Here is a 19,421-nt window from a genome sequence, read left to right as displayed (position 1 = left end):
ATATAAGGAAAGACAGGGCCCAGTCTCAATCAGTGAGAGCAAAATGCTTCCTCACCAGCGTTACCAGTGTTGGTATTGAAGTGTGTAGCATCTTCAGTACTCACTCCCCTAGGCTACCTCGCTTTTCCAGCAATAAACTCACATCTATTATAAATAATATGAAGAGCTAGTATAATCAATCTGGTAGTATAAATCCAAATCAAAATAAACTCAAAAGCTAATTCCAAAGACAGGGAATGTCTTACTGACAAAAATGTGGTTTTGAATAATTTTGGATTTTGGAGTGTTTTCTTCAATCATTTGATTTTCCCAAAATTAATGCCTGTTAACAGTTAAATCTTCTAATTTGCCCCAATTTATTATGGGAACATGATACAGAATTTATTCCATAAACACCACCCTTTTTATGTATCACTAGGTAGTAAATATAAATAAATACAAAGAATTAAACACTGCTTTTATTTTCCCTGTGTTTACCTCCATTCCTTGCAACCGCCTTAATCATTACACTGTTAAGTTTCACTTTCTTTCTGGTCCTTTTCTAATTGTGTCACAGCAGTGAGCACAATTACATGCAGTATTTACACTTAACTACATTATTAAATAGTGAAGGGGCTGCATAGTTTTGTTGCCATGTTCTGTATCTGCTAGCTGCTGCTAGATGTTCACACTGAATGGTCCAAAATGATACTGGTGCCCTTTTTGTCAGTTATATTTAAGTAGATACTTATAAACCCACATGATTTAGAAAATATTCCTCCAACCAGCACTATTCAGAACTTATCTACAAAGAATTTTGCCTGTGCTAGACATTATATTGTCCAGTTTCTTATTACTTCAAACTCCACTGAAATCCCCCTAGATTAGACTGCCTTACCAAACAGTGTACACTACATGAATTTGTCATTTACTGTCATTCCCTTCTTTTACCATATCATTTAGTTAACAGGAACCTAACTGGTTACAGAATAAATGAGATCATATTACTTCATTGTGTAATAATGCTGAGTATTTACCAAGAGGTCTGGGAAACCAATAACAACAGTAGCATAATTATGTTCATCTGAGAAAATCCTGTTGGGGGAGCTGATCTTTTGTCCCACAGCTGCACTGAGGCTTTCTGAAGATAGCTGGTCACTTGAAACTGCATGCGGCACACACAGTTCTGATGCTAAACAGGGAAATTAAACAAAATGAAAGTCATTAAATCCAGATGTGCAATAGGAAACAATATTAACTGTGAAAGTGCTGAGCACTGATCACTGCTATTACTTTGAGCATAAAATTACTAAGATTTGCTTATAGTGCACTATAACCAGAAAAGAAGCCAGGAATGTTATTTTTGTGAAATTAAGTACTAAAAATCAGGAAATGTTAGCTCTGCAGTTGCTTATACCACTTAATTTTGCCCTCCACTGTGCAAATGAGGCAGGAAACCTATGGAATAGAACAGCATGTGATCTCATTGAAGATTGTTATAACGCAAATGCACAAAAAGGCAAAATGTGGGTTTGCACAGGTTAAGTGTCAATGTGACATTTCTTGGTAGCTGTCTCGCTGTCTTTGCAATTTAAATAATGTTGTTTGTACATTTTTGGTAAACAATGGTCTAATTTTCTTTTTCATTAAGCTAAGGAAAACTAAATGTTATTCTGTGCAACTGCAACAGCCCTTTACCTTGCCTCAAATTATCAACACAGTCAGAACCTGTTGTCTCTAGTTTTGCGGCGTACACTGGCAGCAGAAAACATTTTCTCCCTCAAAGGATAAATGGGCTACTGGTTTGGGTCAGCGGCAAACCCACAGTGGTCTACCTTTTCTTAGTTCTGCCATGGGTTCTGCCTCAAAGAATGAGAAAAGGCTGAAGAAGTTACATTTGGGGTTTGCTGGATGATTTGGAAAAAAAGTGGAGAGGGGATATGATAGATTTTTAGATTGGGAGAGAAAAGATAACAAAGGATAAAAATAGCACAAAAAGCATGCAGCAATAAACTGTCCACAAATACTTCGAGATTGGAAATTATAATAATGTTAGTACCCATCTGAGGAATGATACTCTATAATGGTTTCTAAATAAGGTAGTAAGAGGAAGGAAACTACTGTGCTCTGATGGAGCTTGATAAGTTGATAGAGTAAACTGTACAAGAGATGAAAAGGATCCTAGATATTTATATCAGTGGTTAGAGTTTTTGGTATCCAGTTTGTTGCTGTTTGTATAAAGTAAGCCATATTTGTTATCTGTCAATAACATTTGCTTGTATCATGTTTACACTATGTTAATCTCATTCTTCATATTTATGCTAGACACAAGGACCAGGATGAAACTTTTTCCCCCTTTAACACATATAAATTAGCTTCTCTGTTTTTTCCCTCTCTCTCCGAGACACACTGGAGATAGGCCAAAGCCTATAAACTGTTATGTGGGATGCACATGTACTTCCAGTGTTATTAAACCAGAAAGGCTAAAGATTTTGTGCACCGTGATCAAATGCTCAGGGCTGAAAATCTGAAGATAGGCAGATCTTACCAGACAGAATGATGTCCATTGGAGAGGTCTGCCTTCTTCTGTAGCTAAGACATGCCTCAATGCCTAGCACCATCTGGGAATTGTACTGAAAAAAATCTCCCTATCTTTTAACACAGGTGTGATGGCCTCAATGGCATCCTGCACACTATCTGCAGAACTTCAGAAACTCTGACTTCTGTTCTATTTTAACAGAACATGTCTTTGTATTTTTATAACTAGTGGGAAATGTCTTCTAGCTTAGCTGAGTGTGAACAACAGACCTGCAAAAGGATACAGATTGGACTCATCAATATGTTTGGTCCCTTCTATTGCTATGCTCTAATCCCTGCCTAGTTGTCTTGTTTCCTTTTCCATTCTGTATGCTTGTATGTTTCCTGAAAGTTCAGGACTGAGGGTCTTAAATGCCACAATGAAACAAAGATGCTTTATTCAAACAACCTGAAATTTGAGCATGGAATTTGGCTTGCTTTGTGAAAAGTTATTATTAACCAGACATGATAAGGGGAGGACAAAAAGAGAATCAGAGAGAAGGTTACCCAGACCTTTAAAGTAAAAGAGCCTTGTTTGTGCATCTGCAAACACAGAAATGATTAAAACAAAAAACAAAAAAACACAAGCCAAGCTTGCATTCAATACCCGTTGTTAAGCCAAACCCCGTATCAGCTGGCTCTTCACTCAATGCATACAGCTGGCAAACCTCACTGTCTTCAGCTTCCATATGGGCACACTTGGTTAAAAGAAATTTCCTGTAAAGGATAAACATTTATAGTAATTCCTAATTAAGCTTGTAACTCTAAACAAAGATTTTTATCTTCTGAAATAGTGAAAACATTCTACATTTATATAAACAAGGTTATCAACACCTTTTGCTAAAACTAGATACGATTTACCAGACATCTGTGAGATAGGAAAGGGTAAGCCAGAAAGTGGCAGATATGTCTTCTGGTAACTATTTACACACTTCCACTTGCTGTGCATTCATAAAAATATGACAGCAAAGTAATATGTCTTTCACATGCCAATGAAAGTAAAGCAAGGAGGAATTAACTCTGGATGATATGGCTGTATTGCCAAAGCTAGGTCCACCAACATTCTAATTTCTAAAGATCAATACCACCTCAGTAAAAACAGTATTAACATGCTAGTCAAAGCTAGTCTAGATTTTCAGAGGCATTAACTTAGGCTGGCATACCCTTCTCATTTCCTACTCTGAAAGCCCACCTGTATTTCCACCAGCGCCAATCTGCACCTTGAACACCAACTGTTTAAGTTTAGCCAGTCTCACAAACCGAAAAAAAACCCTACTCTGAGACCAGGAGCGAAACTCTTGAACATAAAGACGACATGAAAAAGAAATAATCCCATCAAAAAAACTAAGCTTAACTAACTGATTTGTTTCATTTTCCACCAAGAGCCACCGGTCTTCAGCCACCAGGAAAACAGATTTCAGATTGATCGGAAGCAAGATGGTATGAGTTTGACCCTCTAATACATCCAGTACAATAAGGCTGTTTCTGTAAAATTGGAAGCCAAGAAAAGAATAATCAGATAGGGATGTATACCAGGAGTTCTGTTAAAAATCAATATAATACAAAGATATATTTTACTCTCACCCTGCTTCTTTGTAGAACACCAGCCAGTTTTTGTGTGAAAACTCTCTGCACATTTTGTAGTCGCTCTGTATAAAAATATGTCATAACAGCAATTAGTGTTTGTTAGACTCGTCCCAGTGAGTTTCCTGTCTCCCCTGAAAACGTACTACATTTTCCCTTTATTTAGAATAATCCATGATATTAATTACCTCTCAAAATGTTATCTAGCCTGCCTTGTCCCAAAGTCATATAATCGCATCACAATTGAGTTCATTATTTTGGACATAATCCCTTGTAACAAAATGTTCAGTTATTTCCAGTTCTAGCTCAATAAAGGGATATTTAAGGATATGTAACCTCAGACAATGCAACTTATTTATATTTTTTGTATCACTATTCCATAACAATGCTATTTTATGTGTACAGCATTTAAACATATACAAGAGTAAGCAACTGCTTAGGCTGTAAAAACAGAAAGATAAACAATCCTGGGACAGTTCTTCCAATATTGAGCTTTGATTTAAAAAAACTACGTAGTATAATAGAGGCAGGTATTATTCCTCACCATCTCTTCTTTGCTGCTCCACCAAGATGTTCTCTTAGGAGACTCCTGAGCATTTGGTAAGAGCAAAAGTCGGCGAAGGGCACCATTGTTTGTATCCAGCAACAGCACAACATTGCTCTGTAAATGAAAAGCAGACCCATGTATATCTCAAGCCCATTTAAGAGAATACAACAAATCTATCGGAAGCACTTTTGCAACTCTAGCAACTTTGGATATCTTGAAAAGATGATCCAGATTTTGTTGGAGAACATGGGCTGAACCTTCTTGGTTCATTTCAGAGTTCATGGAGAAATTTAATTGCAGAGGTTAAGTACATGCAAAAAGGGCTGGAATGATATTCCAGTTTTTCACTTCTGCAGAAACTTTAGGAATTAGGCTAGTATGACAAGTTCTAGTCAGCTTCAGGTGAGAGACATACCAGTTTTATTCTGTCAAGTCACTAAAATATTTAATTTCAGGTTTTATGTTTTCTTAGCATTCCTCTAAAGAATCCACCATTAAGTTACACCAACGGTGAAAAGCTGGTGAGAGAAGAAATGGCTTAGTACTGTTTTTCATACTTCTGACACCGTGGAGCCTATTAAATATCACAGTGCGTGACAATCCTTCTGTGACCTGCATGCTCAGACAGCTTACAGTGTAAGAGGTCGGGCAACTGTTGGAGGACAGCAGGATAACTGAAGAGGATGGAGATCAGAAGCAGACAGGATAGTGAAGAGAGTGGTGCAACCATCCTCCACACAAAACATGTGAAAATATGCTATGCTAAATTTTGAACTTCTTAGATTTCTCAGTCATGTTAACTCAATGCCCGAGGGTTCACGCACGCTATCAAATGATGGGGGCATTTTAATAATTTTTTTTTACAAGCTACTATAGCTGCTCCTAATGTGTTTAAGAATTCAAGAGAACAATCATCCAGGGCCAACCTTAACCGCCATCAAATGAAATTTAAAACATACAGAAGAACAAATTAATTAAGACTGGGGCTGAATTTTTTGTTTGCCATTCAAGGAGATGTTAGGTTCTGCAATGACTTACTAAAAGTAAACTGTCTACGTACAACATCTGCAATAACGCACGACAGACGTTAAGGGAGTAAAACATAAATTCCCACAAATTCTCCTGAATAAAACAAATACAAACAATTTGAGTCACAGCAGTTTTGTTCTTTTTGGGTATGCTTCATATTTTCACTAGAATTATTTGAGAGAATTAACTTTATTTAATAATGATAGTAATTTGAAGCTAAATATGGTAAAGCATTTAAAATATTACCATGTTATTTGGAGCATTTGGGAATTTCAGCTAGAGTTCAGTACTTCTAAAAAAAGAAGTTTGCTTATGTATTACAAACCAAAATTACAGAAATGTGGTTCAGGAAAAAAATACAGGGCATTTGCTTGGGATTTTGGTTTTCTGCCATATGATATTTACACAATTCTGCAACAGCACTGCTGTTCCAAAGCAATGGCATAGCCTTCCACGTGAGATAAAGAACACATACAAATCAATTACATTCTTCTACTTAGCGTTAAATTTATGAGAGCAGTTGGTAATATAAAAAGCCTCTCTACTCCACCCCTTTTGATGTTAATGGTTTCCTTCTGTGCTAAGTGACTGATGTATATTCTGTCTGTGTTTAAAAATAGATTTTTGCGTCACTCCCAAACACATCCAAGAGCAGCTTTGGCAACTCTTCAAGTGGGCTGGGAGAAGATGTTGGTGTGCAATTCTGCTGTGTTTGTTCTTGACTGGGAGAAAAGTAACCTTTTGGTGACCTCTTGACCCCAATGTCTGGAATTCCAAACTCTGGACAGATGCAATAACCAATCTTGTGGTGTGCCTTTATTTTTAGTTACTGCAAAGTTTCCCTTTCCTTACTGCTGTTTTTATTTTCACCAGCATTTTCCTCTTAATAGTCCTTAAAGAAAACAGGGTTGTGATTTCACTTTGCTAGTATGGGAAGTTGTTCCTATGGTTTTGCAGACAGAGCGCACCTTTCCTTTTCTTACAAGGTGGACTTACAGAAAAGGAAAGTATAATATAATATTAATAATAGAAAAAAGAAGATAATTTAAGAACTTCAACTAGTTTTGAAGAAAACAAACCCTTCCTCCTGAAACCATATATCAAAATACTATGGGGACTAAAGGTTTCAGACGTTACTACTAGTATGTTGCAGGTACTTCCATACGCAGGTCCCCACTTGTGTTTCAGGCTAGACCAAAAACTGTTAAAAAAGTCTTCTTTTGAAGGATTTTACCACCTCCTACATGTAGTGAGAGAAGTGGATCTCTGTGTCAGCTTCTGTACCACAGACTCGCTCACTCTGCTATTGGAGAGCTTTGACAAAGAGCTCCAACAATATGTGGTACAGGGAAAAGCACTTCCCTCCCTCCCTGCACCACTTCCTGACCAAGAAAGATAAAAGCAGAGTTAAAGGATGCTGGCAGGACACTGCCTGGGCAAAGCTTGTTATGCTCTCTGAGTTAGACTGTAGGTTACTCTGTCCACCCAGTTGTAGCCTTTCAACAGAACAAAGTGTAAGAAAAAATGTAAGCGTGCAGTTAATTTATACGCAAATCAAGTCTCCATGTGCATTTTCCTCCTATAATCCCACGCAAAATCACGCATAAATTTATCAGAATTCTTTTCAGTCTGTATTTGCTCTCCTTCAGAGCAGTAAAAGCAATAGATGCAGAAAGAAAAAGAAAAGTGAAATAGGTGGGCATGAAGCTTTATAGGAAATACAAGTCTACCCTGAAGTTAGTGGGGAGGACAAGGCAGAGGTATTGCTGCTTTGAAAAGATGAATGCAATCCCCACCTTATGAGGAATGACTTGAGATTTCTGAAGAGCCTTTTCAAAGTCTATCAGCTTAGTCTGAACAAGAAGATAGAACCAAAACAGGCTGCACTCACTGAGAGCAACAGTGCTGTGAGAAAAAGAATCACCTACTTTTTCTTCCAAAAAGGTGTAAAGGTGTCCTGGTTTTGACTGGGATTTTCTTCCTAGTACCTGGTAGAGTGCTGTGTTTTGGATTTAGTATAAGAATAATGTTGATAACACACTGATGTTTTTAGTTGTCATTAAGTAGTGTATATACTAAGTCAAGGACTTTTCAGCTTCTCATGCCCTGCCAGCAAGAGGGCTGGAGGGGCACAAGAAGTTGGGAGGGGATACAGCCAGGACAGCTGGCCCCAACTGGCCAAAGGGATATTCTGTACCATATGATGTAATGCTGAGCATATAAAGCTGGGGGAAAACTGGCTGGGGGCTGCTGCTCAGAACTGGCTAGGCATCGGTTGGCGAGTGGTGAGCAATCGCATTGTGCATCACTTGTTTTGTATATTCTAATTCTTTAATAATTATTATTGTAATTATTACTATTTTTCTTCCTTTTCTGTCCCATTAAACTGTCTTTATTGCAATCCATGAGATTGAGTCCTGCGATTCTCTCCCCCATACCCCTGGGAGGGGAGCAAGTGAGCAGCTGTACGGTGCTTAGTTGCTGGCTGGGGTTAAACCATGACAGAAGGTGGCTTAAAAGCAGACAAATGTCTGATTTGTGCTATTAAGTTAAGTCCACGAGGAGTTTAGTTTTAGTAAAATTTTATTTAAAAGGACAGGAAGGAATGGTGATTTTTCATTTTATTTCACTGGAGGGCTCTACTGAATCCAGATGGATGTCATCTGGGAAATAAATCACACAAGCTTATTTGAAGAGCCACAACATCATCACCTCATACTTTCCAATAAGGTTATCATCTGTTTAAAATAGTTCTTTTTTATAACTTAGTCAGAAACATTAATGTCCAAAGACCTTTATTAAAACAAAACATTGGGAAAAATCTTTAGCTTTTGGTATTGTCTAATTAATGGTTTATATTATTTATGAAATATCAGCTGTTAAAAGGACTTTATTTAATAAATGTGACTTCTTATTTCTAAAAATATTGTTAAAATTTCTTGGTCTTTTTGTAAATAGACGTAGATGAACCTCTAAAGCATCACATACATCATTTGCATTACTTTTTTTTCTTGGAAGATCTGTTTGATGCACTCTTAGCACAAATAGCCAACACTTGGAGCCTTGTCCAAAATACAGAAGTGCCACTAATCTACTTGTCTTAACATGTAAATGCTGCAAATTCTGAGCTTACAACTGCCATTAACCTTAGAACACCTGAAGGCAGGAATTCTGACTATATGTCAAGGTTCCTTCTGTAGCCAGTGGAAACAGAGAGGTACCTCCAGAGGGCATTCACCACGCTTTACCTTAGCTGAGATGAACTGCTCTTGTAGATCACCTTTATCCTCCCAACAGATACAGCAGGTACTTGGATGATTAGCTTAGATTATATGTTTACCTGCTAACATCAATAATAATGGATATAATTTCATATACAGCAATATCCACTTCATTACACAGGTGCATGAAGCACATGTTTTTTCCATGGTTCCACGGCAGGAAATGTTTGGAATAAAACCTAAGCTCTATGTGGACAAACTAAACTACTTGAGAATCCCTCTTTTGATTCAGTGAGAAGTAGAAATGCTGAGATCCTAACACATGAACCTTAGCATAAGGAAGGATAGAAGTGGCTCTGCAGACTGTAACAGCGGTATTCATCTGAACTGTGCCTCATTTGAAAACTAGTCCCAAATAAATTACTAATGTAGTCCATGGATATGAACATGCAGTACATAAAAGAAACCTTTTCCATCATTTTTTTCTGTGCAAGATGCTTACTTAAGTTACTCAAGAAGTCTAAAATTATTTTTGAATAGTGTTCTAAGTATACAATGACTTTGCAACCAAGTTTGTAGTTCAATGAAACATATTTTCACACTCAGCAAGTGAGGTCTATCTTAATGTTAATACTGTGTAAAAAGTCCTACGGTAATGCAAAGCATTCAGAATATTGTAATTCTGTATTATTTTCCAGCAGTGTAAACCAGGTTTATTTTCAGACAGGATTTGTTCACCTGTAGCACCAGCTAAGAAAGGCAAGACTGAAACTGGCAATATTTTAGCTTTGCCAGAGAAAAAACTGAGGTTACAGCTCAACTGAAGTCATCTGAGCTACCACAGTCTCTCCACAGAACAGACTTTACTTCAGAGTTTTAATTCATACTGTCACTGAAAAATATATTCCATGAGGACAGGCAAAACCAGTCATTGAGTTAACTACCTAAAGCTTCATGGATGAACCTTTGATAAAAACTTCATTGCTGACACCAAATGTTACTGTCATTTGGTTAAAAGCAAAACTAGCAGGACAATTATTTTCCCAGTAGGAATTTTAGAGACTTAGAAAGCAAAGAATATTGCTGGGCTTTATATTAAAAAGTGTGAGACATTCTAAACATTCTTAGACATGAGATAGACTGCCATCTGTTTTACAGTTTCCTGTGCTGACTTTGCCAAAAAGGCCGAACTTTGTTTAGAACCAAACAAATGTGTTATGTGCATCTCAAAATAGCCCAAATGGTACTTCTAAGCTGCTCAATACAACAGCACAGGCAATCACTACAAGCAGGTAACTTCAGAATGGTATTTTTTCCATTTGGCACTGGAAAGTGTCCAAGGCAAAGCAGAAGAAAGCATAGGCAGTTCTACTAAACACAGAACAATGGTGTTTTTCATAAGGCAATCGAGCTTAACTGTAGCGTTTGAGACCAGAAAGTGGTGTCAACACTTGACCGATGTTCCTGGAATAACAATATCACAGAGACACTAGTTATGAAAGGACAGAAAACTATGTAATAACCCAACTCACTGTAGGAAAGGTTCTTCTAGGTCAGAGTCTCTCACCTACTGAAAAATGGGCAGAAGAAATTCAGAACAAAAAAAGGAAAAGGCAAAGCCAACCAACAATAATGACCACATTAAATGCCCATGTCAAACCACTATGACTGGTAGGTAACATAATAAACTATTATTAATATTACAAAATGAAGAGCAGCAGCACTTTATCAACTCTTGTCTCTTCCCACTCCTGGGCAAAGAAGTTTTCAATTGGAAACGTTCCAATCAGTTCACTGATAGTAATGGAAAGTGGAAAGTATGTGGAAAGTACGCAATACTTTAAAAAAAGGATTTGGGTCAAACCAACACTGAAGTTGTCAGTGGTTCTAAATTTGTGTTACTGATACACTAGATGTCAAGTTTTATACAGTCTTCTTTCTAGTCTTGGTACTTCAGATGTTACAGAATGAGAAATTTCAGTATTCACAATACAAAAAATAGCATCACAAAGCAAATAAAAGCAACATTTTACGTTCTGACTCAGAAAATGTCTCTTTCATGTCCTATTTGAAAAGTAAAAAGAGGACAAGATCGGAGCAGAACTTAAGTTTGCATCATAAACCAGCTTACTTTGTACTTTGCAAATATATGCTACTTGACTGAGACTTCTGAACTATCTCCTTTTCTCCCATGAAGGTCAATCTCCCTCTATCAGTAACAGAAATAAGATATGCAGGTAGAACTCAGCTTCAAGAACACAAAAGGACATTGTCCAGCCGAACAGTGCAAGAGGAAAATCTCCACATAAAAACTAAAGCTGAAGGCAACTCCCAAGCTTCACGTATAATGAAAAAGAGAACAGTCTGAATGGGGTAGGCTTGTCCAGGCTATTTCAATCTACAGAGGCAGACTCCTCAGCAATCCTACCCTTATGATACTACTTTACTCATCACTAAATATTTAGCTGTATTTAATTTTTTTTTACCTCCTCTTCATGTAGAACCACTTGACCTTTGAGTGGATTTCCCAGCAGTGCCACAGTCACAAAAGGTTGCCAGACACTTCCAACTGTTCTTGGAAAGAGGTCGTAAAGATCCACAAAGTATCCACTCTTACTGGAAACATTCATGAAGTACAAGGAAACAGGATTGCATGTAGTGACGTAAAGAACATTTTCAGCTTCATCTTCTGAAATAAGAATGTAAAATTAATGAAAGGCTACTGATATCATATATTGCTCTTCTGGAAATACATATGTCATAACCTTGGCAGATGATATAGCAAAATGTACAGAAAAATTACCACTGCTGACACAGGAGATAAAAAGAAACGGTCTCTTGCTACTAACTAAATGTTAGCAGGCAGAATCTTGCCGTAATACTGTTAACTCGTCAAACAAGCAGTCCAAAGCACATTTGTGTAGACAAGACTGCAGCACCTGCCAGCTGCTAGTATATACAAAATCCATCTAGATGTTTTTATTTGTTTATAATCTTGGTTCTCCCTCCTTCTCTATCCCGTCCTCCCTTTCAATTAATGTATTTAATAATTAAACATAGGATGAATGCAAACTTTGTATGGAACTTTTCACATACAGCACCTTCCTGACTGATTTCAGACAATGCTTGACATCAATACAAAGCCACCTGATTTCTGTTTTGCTGTCATAAAAGTCTGTTAATATATTTGAAACTAAGGTTACAAGCAGAAAAAGCAGCATTCCAGTATTGATCATTAGCAATCTGTTTACAATACACAATAAAGTTTAGACATGTTTAATGATGGACCCTAAAAATGTTCATGAATATTCCCAATGACCCAATTCACTTTGGGACATAAGTGGTATAGGTAACTAAGGCAGGGAGGCAGAGAGTGAGAAAATTAAAAAGTAATAAAGAATTTTAATCAGTACAAGCACAGGGGAAGATTTGTATTTAAACTGAATTGAGAGAGGAAAAGTCAAAAGAATTGTTTTTGTGAAGTAATACGGTGTTGAACATACAAACTAAAGAAACTTGCAATTTTGTGGTTGTTCTACTTTAATTACATATCTTTCTCTTGGTTTGAGAAAGATGCATATCTTTACAAAGACCACAACAATTCAGTGAAATTATGCTCCAATTTAAGTGGCTGATTATTTTTGTATTTCACCTACTGTTAAACAAAAAAGTGGAAAAAGATAAATTATTATTCCTGTACTCCATTTCCATGCTCCATATCCTCTGGTCCCATATTCCAATTCCTAGTACTATTCCTGTACTCCATTGTAAACATACCTAGAAATCCACACAACTGTAAATGCATTGAAGTGTTGTTATTACACTCAGAATCCCTCATATTGCCCTTTTATATTCTGCCACTGGCTACCAGCAAGCTATTATGAAGTCAGCAGCCCTGTCCCTTCTCATCTCCAGGGTATTTCACATATTTACAATATTGTGGATCATTACAAAAGCTAGCAGATTTTTTTTTACTGTACCTTTTGTTACTGTGACATCGCAAACTAAGTTAATTTCACCCAAAGGCAGTGTCCAAAAAGCAAGTTCTTCTGTGAAACTGAGGGACCTGGCTTCATGTCGTTCCAGTGGAAATCCTTGAATATTTAAGTACACAGGGCCCTAAAATAAATGATAACAATGAGTGCTTGCTAAAATATTCCACTCACCATTCTTTAAAAAAAATCTAGACGTCTTCTTCAAGATTTAGTATTAACTAACAACAGAAACAGAGCAACTACTAAATAAATAAAAGTGAAAAGGAAATGCTTTTCTGCAAGCTCTCAGAATGTTCCTACTGTAATTTTCTTTACAGTATAGAAACCAACACGCCTTTTCTCTTTAGTCTTTTATTGGTTTGGAATCATTACTGCCCAGTGGCACAAGAGGTATCATGTACTGATAAAACGCAGTCCATACAAGGAAAAAAAAATCAGAATATTTCTGTTTCAAAGACGTTCAATAGAGATTTCTTATTATATAAAGTTTAAATCTCACCCCTACATCACATTAGCAGTTCAGGTTTTTCCTTATTCACTGAAGTAAAAATGACTGAAGTTAAACCAAGAACTTAAAGCTGAAAAGGACTTAGAAGCTTTGGCTGCAGGTCAAACTGTACCAAAGTTTCAAATTCAAACTTGACAGTGCCAAAGACCCATAAGAATTCAGCTGCATGCAAAATAGAAAAAGAAAACAGCTTTCTTTTCAGTCTCTGATCTTATCCAAGAATTGAGATCTGGGGCCTTAAACTGGCCACCTTCAAATACAGTATTTTCAATATCTTTATAAAAACCTCTTTTCAAGAACTTCTAACCAAACTTAATGATTGTATAACTAGTGTGAGGGCTACACATACAAAAATGTTCATTTTTCTAGTCAGTATAAAAACCCCCAAGAATGGGTAACAAGGACTACACTTTGTATATACTCTTTTTCCTGAAGAAATTAATCATGCTTTAGATTCTTTCCATCCTGATATATAAAAACAGTATTATATGAAAAAAACCCACCAACTTAAAAGACAAACCTTTATGTCTATTTTCTGAGTTTCTGTTGGACACAGCAGTTTCTGTTCTGCATTCCCCGGCTGATTGACTTTCCAGTAGCCCATAAATTTATGATCTGGTAATGGCAGTCTGTCAAACAATGTAGGAACAAACCAATTTTTACATTCATTAGCCAGCAACTGATATGGAATAAATCATTTGAACAACTGCATTTTTCCAATGAGACATATGTGAAGATTCTCTTGTAGAAAATGCTTCCATGGTAAAGTATGTTTTAAATCACCAAAATTTTAGCTTTCTGTAATACTAATACAGTCACAACCTGAACAGCACCATAAAAGCAGCAACAATTCACATGATATGGCCTCACAAGGAAAAATTTTCTAGTCTGAATTATTTGAGATACGTAATAAAATATATACAAATGTCTCTTGCTTTGCTTTATTCAGATCAGGCAGGGTGTGATAGTACCACTTAAATGAACTCCTGTCAGTGGCATACTCACGTAAAAAACCCGCAGAATAAGCACAGTAAACACTGTGATGAGTTAACCATGCAACAAAAGTGAAACAATAGTACAATATATTTCAATATATTTTGCCACTGCTCACATGAACAAAGGCAAAGGAATACAGACATGAGAGTATCACATTGCCTTCTGGCCAGCCCAGTCCACAGAAAGGTAAGGGACATCTTTGAAAGCCTCAGTTGCATGCCTCGATCTAATTTCTTTATTTCTGTATCTTTTGTTTAGGGCAGAAATACATGGGCCACAGCATAACTGATTTATATAGGAAAAGAAAACACTGGCATATGACAAAGTAGCTTGACAGTAAAACAGGGACAGCACAATTTTTCTTTCCTCTCAAGTAATTTGCAACCACTAAAAGCAGTTTGACTTCATTAATTGGCATAAATACCTTCAAGCTAATGAACTCATCACTTCTGGTTTCTTTTATTTGGGATCAGTTGCTCCTAAGAGACATCCTATCAAAACTACATTCTGTGTTACATGCCATTGCATATTACTGTATAGCTACAGGACTTGGCAAGAGAACAGAAGACATTCCTTCTCCCAGTTTCTATAAGTATCTCCTAAATCTATTTTAAGGAAGTTCTCTTAGACTGTATGTTAAAAGTCTGTGCTTGGTCTCTTCTGTTCTGTCTGATAATGCTCATTCCTACAGTCACAATTATTTCCCCTCTCCCCACCAACCAACCTGGCTCCTCTAGATACTAGAGGTTTAATTTCTTCTTGATATTCTTTTCAGAATAAGAAGGGATCCTAAATCAAAAAAACGCAGTTGGACTATACATGAAATTCAGGGAATATTTATTTTATTTTATTTTTTCCACTGAGAACTTAAAGGAAAAGTCAAGGAATGAACACTAGCACACTCTAATCTTTGCAAGTCATGCAGGAAAGCTGCATTAAAAATTGTTACTGGTATGTTGACACCAAACCTCAAGCAACTAGGGGAAGCCAGTGCTCACAGGCAGATAGTCACTCAGCCTCCATTGGCATTCTGTGTTTGGACCATCTGCCAAGGCAGTCAGATAGCCAAATACACTTTTTGCTAACGCTATAGATCATTGTTGCTCACAGATAAATATTCAGCTGCCAGCAATATGCCACTGGGGCAATTCCCTCTCTTAGTTAAAGAGCTAGTCAAGTCTTCATTGCCTGTTTGTTGCCTAATTAAGAATATCAATAGATACCAACATTTGAAAAGTGATTTTGCATTCTACCTCACTTCAGTTTGCATTTTCCCATTCTTTATGACTAGCTAGTCTAACCAGATTCTTCCCAAATTAAGAAGAAAAATTAAGCTAGACTCAAAAAAAATGCCCAAGTACTGTAGATTGCAACATTCAACACCATTAGGAAAACACATGCGGGATGCTCTACTTCAACATATACACAATTCTTATATACATTTATTCATACAGTCAGAAAACAGGCAAACAGTCAAGTCACTAGACTAAATGTCAGTTTATCCATAAACTGGAATTTTATTTCAGGCTTCCATTTGTATTTCAAAATTATTTGTTGGCAAAATGTTGGTTATGTCTTGAGCCAAAACTGTCTTATGTGCAAAAAGAAACTAGAGACTTTTTTTTTTTTTGCTATGTGACCCCAAGTAGCATAATCTCTGATATGCCTATAATCAGTAATAATTGGTTCCCATTAGCTTCATGGAACAAATGGAACATCAACTTCCACAAGGATTTGGACTTGAGTTTTGATTCCTTACATATTACTGCCATGGACAACATCCTAGAAATCAACAGGTTCACTAATAATCATGAAAACTTACTAAATCCTAAAACAAAACATATGTTAATAACTAGCTCTAACCAAATACCCTGCTTTATATAGCAACAGAATTACAGATTGCATTCCCAAAGAAAGAAAATATTTCCATTCTGTTTCAGCTTTCTGGAGATTTGCTTTGCTAATAGTTCCTCTCTTCCCTCAGGAAAACTGATTTCTCCTTTCTCCTAGATTCTTGAGGTTTTGTTCGCTTCCCTATTTCTGAATGATTTAGCTTCCCTGAGGCAGCAGACCAAGTCATCACAAACAGCAAAGAGGATGGAAAGATAGATCAGAATTTAAGAATAAACAGCAGAATTCATAATACAGAGTTCTTTGTCAAAAGTTATTAGGATCTTATTCTTCCAGGGCCGGACAACTCTTTTTTTTTTACTCCACCTCACTGCTCTCTCACATAAATCTGGTCTAAGAAAAAACAAGAACTGAAGAAGCCAGTAGCATTACAGGCCTTATAACCAGTCTGCCTCCTGAATGATTTTTCAGGAGATCAAGAGGGTGCAGAGGGACTGGAACAATATGCCCACACTGAAAACATACAGATCTTAACAGTTTTCCTCTACTGAAAATATATGATACGCCATGAAGGAGGGAAATTACCTTTTATTCCCAGGACTGAAAAGTTTTGAAAATAACATGAAGTGACAGTAGTAATAAAAAGCTTCACTAGGCACTCCTGGCACACTGCTGTATCTCCAACTAATTAACCAAACAGCGTTTACATAAAAGGCAGACAGAATACCACGGAAATGCTACCACTGGCAATAATCTGCAAAGCAAAGAGATCTAATGGGTGTAAAAAGTGCAGTGGCTGCGTAAGAATGGTACTGAAACTCCACTGCTCTCTCCAGCTGGGTGTACAGAGTGATCTGTCATTTTGGCTTTTCTCAAAAGCTGGAAAGGGTTTCTAGAACAGAAGAACTACGCAACAGACAGCAGTGATCTTGTAAGAAAGCTGTCATGCTTAAACCCCAACCAGCAACTAAGTACCACAAAGACAATTGCTCACTCCCCTCTTCCCCAGTGAGATGGGCAGGAGTATCAGGAAAAAGTAAAACCCATGGGTTGAGATGAGAACAGTTTAATAATTGAAATAAAGTAAAATAAAATGTTATTGTTGTCATTATTATTATTATTATTATTGAAAAGTGAAAAGAGAGAGAGGAATAAAATGCAAGAGAAACAAGAGGTGCACAATACAACTGATCACCACACACTAACCGATGCCCAGCCAGTCCCTGAGCAGCAATCGGCGGCCCCCAGCCAACTCCCCTCAGTACATACTGAGCACAACGCTATGGTATGGAATATCCCTTCGGCTGGTTCGGGTCACCTGTCCTGGCCCTGCTCCCTCCCGGCTCCTTGTGCCCCTGCCCACCGGCAGAGCACGGGAACTGAAGAGCCCTTGCCTTAGGGTAAGCACTGCTCAGCAACAGCTGAAACATCCCTGTGTTATCAATGTTATTCTCACACTAAATGCAAACCACAGCACTGTACCAGCTACTATGAAGAAAATTAACTCTGTCCCAGCTGAAACCAGGACAAAGGCCAAGACTTAAAAGCAAATTCTAAGGAATTATTCTTAATCAGTTCTTTGATTATGGATCTGTGAAAGCCTACTGCTTAAGATAAATTTAGAAAAAAAATATTCTGTTTATTTACTCTTAATTTTATATCCTGGCTTTCTACAAGATCACTTCTGTCCATCAAATGGTTACGTAAGCAGGTACTTTACTTAGTAAAGGTGATTGCACAGGACCTACAGCTGATGGAGCAATTCTACAAAAAATTATTTAGCCTGATCTTCATGCACAGCAGTCTAAGGGGAGACAATCTGTCAAAAGATAATACTCTAGTGGCTTCTGCTGCTGGAAAACTTTTCAAAGTGACACCTACAAAACCCGATATATTTTCATTTTTACCCTTTTGATCTTAGAAAATAAATCCATTTTAGGCTAATAAAAAATCCACCAAACAACTGTGTTCAAGAAGTCAATAGAACCTGCCTTATAAAGTTATTTATTTAGCTTTCTGAGAACATATTGGAAAATGGCTACAAATCTTGTAAGACTGAAGTTCCACTGAATGCAAATTCTCTACAGCAGCTATCATACTAATACAGCTGTGGATGTGAACTATGACAGACATTAAAGCTGCTTAGTACATGATCCTGCAAACCAGCTCAGTGCTGGCACAGAATGTATTGTTCAACAACTTCAGTAACAGCCTGTGCTCTATCTAGCTGAAAAGACCTCCATCCAACCTAATTTTTTTGGACTTGAGTATGATACAGTATAAACCAGGAAAATTCCTTACAAACCAGACCTCCATACTTTATCTAAACATCTTTTGATTAAAAATAGGAGTAGACATACAGAACAGTCTTATGTTAGGCCTTGCATTCCCTGACAGTTTGCACAAAGTGTAATTGTACATGAAGAAAGATAATGAGTTAGTACAGTAATTCATTTTACCCATAATGTCTTGGCAAAGCACCATCGACAAGCCAACTACTTTACACACAATATTGAAAAAAATTATAAACTACTGGAAAGGCAATAGTAGGAGAGACAGACAATATCATGACGTTATAACCTGACAATACCAGACATGTCAGTCGCTTGCAGAATGGTCATTCTATTTGGGGAAAAAAAAAAGACACCTGAAGGTGAAGGAAATAAAAGTAAAGCATTACTTTACAGGTCTATTATATGATACTAATTTTGGAAATTAACCAATTAGCAACTAAAAATTATCTCTTGAAAAAATAATTACTGCAAGAATTCTTTTCTAAACGGTCATTAGACACCACCTAATCTTTCCTTCCAAGTTTAGATATATTAATTCTAGAACCTAAGCTAAAATTCCCATAAGGGTCACTGATAAGAGTCTTCTAAATTTCCCCTGTAATTTCAGCTGGATACAACCCTTAAAGTTCTTTCAGTTGAGACCCTGTATTGCAATGTGTTGCTCATATGTCTCATGTTTTTGTTCCTGCATTTTCAGCGCTTTTATTTCAGCAGCAATTTAAATAGTTCTGATTTATTATTTTCTTTTAGATGAAGTAATAGGTGATAGACTTCTCCAAAGCTTATTGAAAGAAAATAAGGATTCACAAATCATTTGATCCAAGACATACCAGAGAGTAC

At 36.9% G+C, this 19,421-nt stretch overlaps 1 protein-coding gene across 2 annotated transcripts in view; it reads right to left on the bottom strand.

Annotated features, from left to right (window-relative positions):
• VWA8 (von Willebrand factor A domain containing 8) overlaps positions 1 to 19,421 on the bottom strand; it is a 185,969-nt gene that overhangs the window by 54,698 nt on the left and 111,850 nt on the right. For both annotated transcript variants that reach the window (XM_027815848.2, XM_027815857.2), the window contains exons 27-34: positions 13,961 to 14,069; positions 12,918 to 13,056; positions 11,424 to 11,626; positions 4,685 to 4,801; positions 4,141 to 4,205; positions 3,916 to 4,041; positions 3,164 to 3,273; positions 1,017 to 1,171 (exon numbers count right to left, since the gene is read on the bottom strand). In XM_027815848.2, the coding sequence (XP_027671649.2) occupies positions 1,017 to 1,171; positions 3,164 to 3,273; positions 3,916 to 4,041; positions 4,141 to 4,205; positions 4,685 to 4,801; positions 11,424 to 11,626; positions 12,918 to 13,056; positions 13,961 to 14,069 (1,024 nt within the window). The remainder of the gene's footprint in view (positions 1 to 1,016; positions 1,172 to 3,163; positions 3,274 to 3,915; positions 4,042 to 4,140; positions 4,206 to 4,684; positions 4,802 to 11,423; positions 11,627 to 12,917; positions 13,057 to 13,960; positions 14,070 to 19,421) is intronic.

The sequence above is a fragment of the Falco cherrug genome, chromosome 2, assembly GCF_023634085.1.
Source record: "Falco cherrug isolate bFalChe1 chromosome 2, bFalChe1.pri, whole genome shotgun sequence".
In the NCBI taxonomy this organism is placed as follows: domain Eukaryota; kingdom Metazoa; phylum Chordata; class Aves; order Falconiformes; family Falconidae; genus Falco; species Falco cherrug.
Note: the sequence above shows the minus strand (reverse complement) of the source record. Positions and strands in the feature narration are given on the sequence as shown.